This window comes from Dendrobium catenatum, unplaced genomic scaffold (assembly GCF_001605985.2).
Source record: "Dendrobium catenatum unplaced genomic scaffold, ASM160598v2 fragScaff_scaffold_156, whole genome shotgun sequence".
In the NCBI taxonomy this organism is placed as follows: Eukaryota; Viridiplantae; Streptophyta; class Magnoliopsida; order Asparagales; family Orchidaceae; genus Dendrobium; species Dendrobium catenatum.
The window spans coordinates 11,033,826-11,039,825 of NW_021318618.1; the positions used below are offsets into that span (position 1 = coordinate 11,033,826).

The window sequence follows — 6,000 nt, forward strand, 5'->3', positions numbered from 1 at the left end:
AGAACTCAGATCATAAAGTCCTCGTAAAATAAGGACAAAATATCTGGGTAGTGTCTTACTTAAAACTTAATCTGCCTTCTAAAAATTTACCTGAAACTTTAATCCGTTAAAGCTCTTCCCGTCACAAAAAGAAGGCGTGGAGAGATTAGGGAGCGAATTTTCGGAGCCCACATAAATATAAGCAACTGGAAAGTAATACCAAAAGTTTTGTTAAATAGATGGCGCTGATTCATCATTTTAGGGAATATGCATCAAGCAGTGGGTACATAATATAAACCCTTCCTTGACACCCTATATTGGCCGGAGCTCATGCATTGCGTTACACAATTTTTAAAAAAGGTTTCCTCGTTTTATGATAAATTCTAAAAACCTGAACTGGTAAAAGAACGCTGGTTTATATAATTTCAGAGGGCTATCAGTAACATCAAAGCAAGGCTTGAAGGGGTTGTAGTTGGTGTGGGTGCAGCGCCATCTCTTCCTTTAGCTGTGGAGGGCCAAGCCAGACGCCTAATTGCGGAAGCCGTCTCACACAAGAACCTGGGAAAGATGTATATATGGTGGATGCCCTGGTTTTAATGGTATGTATGAAATTATTGTCATATGGTGGATTCTCTTATTTTGATTACAGAAATAATCAAGTTTCCTCATTATTTTCTTTCAAGAAATGGCCAAGCTATCAATCTTGTAGCTGCTTGTTCTCTCAGACTTTTGCTGCCATCGTGATGGTGTACTTTTGGGGACATGAAGTAACCAATTCATGGTATGGTTTTGTCTATTTAATAATTGAAATTATGCTCATATTTTGAGGCTTTTATGATGTTTTTTTTTTCTAATAGATTTGTTATATTATGTTGAGCTAGTTGTTCATTTCAGTGAAGTTTAAGGATTCAATTATAGACCAGAAGAAAAAGTAGGTTAGAGTATTCTGATCAAAATTTGATGATGATTTGTTTTAAAAATTTTAAATTTATTTTGAGATAAGTACAATACATGTATATGATCAATCAATTACATTATTATATTTATCTCAAATATATTCAAGTATTGTAAAGCCTATCATAATCAAATTTTATCAAGGTACCTCACCCAATTCTTTTTGCAAATTTCAATATTTTTAATTCAGCATATGGTCCAGTTCATAATTTATTAGTTTGTATTATGAATCTAACCTAAAAATTTTAATGCTTATCACCACCAAATTTTGTTGAATATATCCTCACATATGTATATAATTTTTCAAAATCCATATTTTTAGTGTATTGTCCAGTTCATAATTTTTTTTAACCTGCACTAATCAAGGCCTTTTCTTTTTTATTTACATTATATAGGTTCTTGAGCCCTTGCATTTCTAATGATTGAGTTCTACTTGTGAAACTTGAAGCTAGAAGCTTTTGATGTTCACTCTTCCTCTCTTTTGCATTTTATAATGAAATAATGAGCCAAACATGAAGATGAAGCGCAAGCAAGCTGTGATGAATATAGAAAACCTTACGAGAGATTTCTACGTGGAATGAAGAAAGCAACTAGCACTATTCTGTGGCTGGACTACTCAGGTGAGAACTGTATGCCTGTGAGGCATCCAATCAAAACTAAAGTTTCGTTTGGGCAGCTTTCTTGTTGCTTCTTAAAACAGCTTTTTAGTACAAAAGTTTTAATTTTTATACTAAAAAGTCATTTTGAGAAGCAATAAAAAAGCTGTCCCAAACAATACCTAAATTTCTATAAACCTGTTATGCTCATAGTATTCATTTTCTTATTCTATCTCAGGCTGTTGCTGAGTCGGGCAAATGTTACTCTCCCATGAATTATATCAAGAAAGTTGTGCCCTACTAAAGAAATCAGGTAATTTTCCCACAACTATTTCAACTGTTAAAAATCATTGTTCAAATTCTACAGACTTATTAAATTGAGGGCAGTGAAAATGATATGAAGTAGACAATGCACTAGGGCTGTAGAGAGTATGAACAAAATCTTCTCTTAATTTAAATATTTTGCAAGTAGAAGAGAAGATGAGTCAATGCATCAACTTTTATAGAAAGACTGTAGAACATATTGATTTGTACAGTGGTAAGAAGGGATGTAAACAAGTCGAGTCGAGTTTTGGCCCTTATTGAGCTCGGTTCGTTAGTTGGAAAGCTCGGCTCGAAGTCAAGCTCTTCTCACTGTAAACGAGCTCGAGCCGGCTCGCGAGCCTTGGGCGGGAATTTTTAAATTTAAGCGGGATTTTTAAAGCATAGTCAAAATTTAGAAAAAAAAAAGGAATGTGCAGTTGAATGCATCCAAATTACATCAGAAAACCATTAGCCAAATTTTTTTCCCCATAAGATCAAAATAATTGGGGAAGCTTAATTATTTCAGTAATCAAAATAAGAGAATCCACCATATAACAATAATTTCATACATGCCATCAAAACCAGGGCATTCACCATATATACATCAAATATTGATAATAATTTGATCATGATGGACTATAAAATATTTGGATATATTTGAGATAAATGTAATAACAGAATTGATTGATTATATACAAGTAGGCGTCTCACCTGCATCTGCATGAGCCTCTGTCTCGCCTAGGGGTATCAATTTCGAGTCATGGGTGGGGTTCGAATCAGACCCGAAACTCTCGCCTGCCTGAGTCGTTCTCACTTGTTTGGGCCGCTGTCTCACCTTCGGCCCATTGATATATATCTGAATTTAGTGCTTAATTTTTTATAGTAATATAAATTTTAACTTTTTTTTTTTTTTTTAGAAATATGTTTGTGAAAATTGGCTGCTAATTTTTTTATTATGGAATGACTTTATCGATGGGAAATTCTTGGCTAAGGGAAGCCTTTACGGCTTTACCTTTATTGTTTTGAAAATGAAAATCACATTTCAACAGGAAAGATGACGAAGCTTTCGACAAATCATGACGGAGCTGCTCAGATAACAATAGTCGAATATCAGTTCGGCCAAATTACAATAATATAACCCTAAAACACAATAAAATTCAAGTTTTATATATTCATTTTATATTTTTCATTCAAATTACAATAATATTGTGACAGTAGAATTTCGTAAATCGTGGTCTTGAATTATTTAGGCCTCGTTTGATTGGACTTAAATTCTCCATTTTCCGTTTAAAACACTGAAAATAATTAGTGTAAAATGTTTGGAATCAAAACATAACAATAATTTCTTTTCAAAAAACTTCGTTTTCAGGGTGGTTGCAAGACCCTGATGCGGCGTTTTATAGTTAAAAGTATTTTGTTATTATTTCTTCCATTAATCAAATTTAAATTTTTTAGAAATTCATATATATATTTATGTAAACTTTGTAATACCTAAATTTTATATATGAATAATTTATTTTTTTTATAATAAAATCATTAAAGCTGGACTCTTAAACAAACAATTAAAATCTGCTTTCAGGTATTAATAAGCACTTAAAGAAATATTACTCAAACAACATAAAACTCAATTTTATTAAACTTTTTTTTTTTCTTAACATCCTTTTCAAAAACTCCTTTTTAAGTAAAAAATGAATCAAATGAAGCCTTAGGCAAAAGCATTAAAAGAGTATCTAAGTTAAAAGCAGATAATTGAAGTCATTTATGGTGTTACTACTAAGTACAGAATAAGTGCCCTCCAATTGAGAAAATTTCTGTCAGAACTTCTTTGCCGAAATTCCATTAAAATGATCTTCATCACTATCAATTTTATTTTACTACAAAATAAAATTATTATCAAATTAATACTTTGAAGCTTCTAAATATGATTCAATATTTTCATTTGGGCACATTTGGGCTTGGGTTGAACCGAATTTGCTATCATTAGGTATGTCCCATCAAGACGTTTAGTTTGACTATAAATTTGTTGAAATCAGAATTCGATTGGTCTGATATTTAATTTCAAAAATTTTAATCTCAAATATGATTCAAGATTTGTGCTTGACCACGATGATTTTTGTATATATATATATATATATATTTACATATATGAATAATTAATTTAAACTGCATATAAATTAAATATTAAATATTAATTATAGATAACATAATCAAAGATTATACTTGCATATAAATTAAATACTTAGCCGCTGAAAGGAAGCCGTCAATGTTCGAACAAATACGATCATATACTTGCAATCTCACATGCACCATGGTCCATGATTTTGTCTCTGCCTAAGATTTTTTGTGGTCTTAGCACATATGAGTTCTTGACAACTATTAAAGTTGAATTTCATGGGCGCCTAAGTTTATGCAAGCGCTGACTTTTCTGCAGCATGACTCTCATTCTCGGCCTAGTGTTAGTCACCGACGAATTAGGGCAACATCCCACATTCGCGAGGGAATTGAAGATAATGTCAGTGAATACGAAATCGGAAATCATGGATAGTGGTAGCAATGATACGTCAAGTGGTAGTCCAGTAGGAAACATTCATGTTCCGTTGTTCAAAGAGTACAATATGGAGATACTAGGTAACGAGTTCATTCAAGATCATTCTAGACAGAATTGTGATGGACTGGAGGCGATGTTCATTAGCAATGAGTTTGTCAAAGATGTCCGTATAATTGGGATGGTATTGAATAGTAGGATAGAGAATAATAAAAAGATATGACACAATAAATAAAAGATACCAAGTTCTTCTAACTTTGACTTTTATAAAAAAAAATAAATAAAGTCTTAGACTTTCATTTATAATGTAATTTCAAAAGTTGAAGTGATTAATAAAGTACTTAACTTATCAAAGATGGAGAATAATAAAAAGGTCTTGGACAATATCGCTACATAGAATAATAAACTACATTAACACAATATGTATTAACTTTAGTAAGCATGGTGAGCATATCACAAAATAACCAAAAATACATACTACTACATAGTTTTGCTATTTCTTAATTAGCATATGTACATGTGCCTGTAGTTGGCTTTGAATTGGTCAGCACTTGAAGTTAAACTCAAACTCATACTGAAAATATCCTCGCCATTGAAAAATTTATTGGCTTGTCATCAGGTAACAACTCATTCATCTTATTCATGTAGAACTCCAAAATTAAATTGTACATATCACCATCCAATGAGTATTTAAAATTACATGATAAAAAAATAAAAATACATGATTAAGGCCTAGGTTAATGTAAATATCATCATCCGAATCGCTAGCTTTTTTCTCACATTGTATCTCATGATATTGCACCATGAAAACTTACATAATGACAAGTAGGCTCCCAGAATCTCATATATGAATACTTCCACCCGACAACATTTAGAAAATGTCTAGTCTTATATGATTAAAGCCTCATTATTTCAACATGGATGACCATTCATGAATGCAACACATAATGATCTCATTTGCATTCGCTCTTTGCTCCAACGGGCTATCAACAAAATATGTCATTTAAGCATGCATTCATCTACTTGCATCATCAAATCTTACTTTATTGAGGATGCCTAGATTGCGCTCCATATAAGACCAATTCATTTTGAAGGCAGCAACTAAAAAAATTAAAGCTCAATCTCATATGTACATCCACCCCTTAAATGAGAAAGGTTGAATATATCACACCTTCACATGTATCTTGAAATTAGAAATTTGGCTGATTGTACATTACATCTTTACAACTCATATGATATAATAGGTTAGCATAATATTAATGAACTAAGAGACAAAATGAAAAGGATCATATGCTCTTAATGAGATTTTTTTGCAGAGAAATCCAAAGTTCTCAACAAATATAGCTTTCAATAAATAGTTAGACTTAATTAGCATATCATATTTAGTTATTTACTCTTACCTAATTCATTAAATGATACAAAATATAAATGTTAAACAATAAGCTCCTTCAAATAAGTCCATCAAAATATTAAAAATTATATTATCCTAAAAAGACGTATCTCTATTTTTAAGATTTATTACTTTTACAGTTTAATTCTACTTTAAATTTAAGGGATAGTAATTGTGCATGAAACAAAGTTGAAACTCTTTACAATTTTCAAATCAAAATTTTTTTATAAAAA

The 6,000-nt window shown here is 31.3% G+C and overlaps 1 protein-coding gene across 1 annotated transcript in view; it reads left to right on the forward strand.

The window, feature by feature from the left end:
- Positions 1-1,931, forward strand: part of LOC110096219 (serine/threonine-protein kinase ATR) — a 32,517-nt gene extending 30,586 nt beyond the window's left edge. The window contains exons 10-13 of the mRNA XM_028692555.1: positions 409-578; positions 705-760; positions 1,329-1,553; positions 1,768-1,931. Coding sequence (XP_028548388.1) covers positions 409-576 — 168 coding nt within the window. The 3' untranslated portion in view covers positions 577-578; positions 705-760; positions 1,329-1,553; positions 1,768-1,931. The remainder of the gene's footprint in view (positions 1-408; positions 579-704; positions 761-1,328; positions 1,554-1,767) is intronic.
- Positions 1,932-6,000: the final 4,069 nt, after the last annotated feature.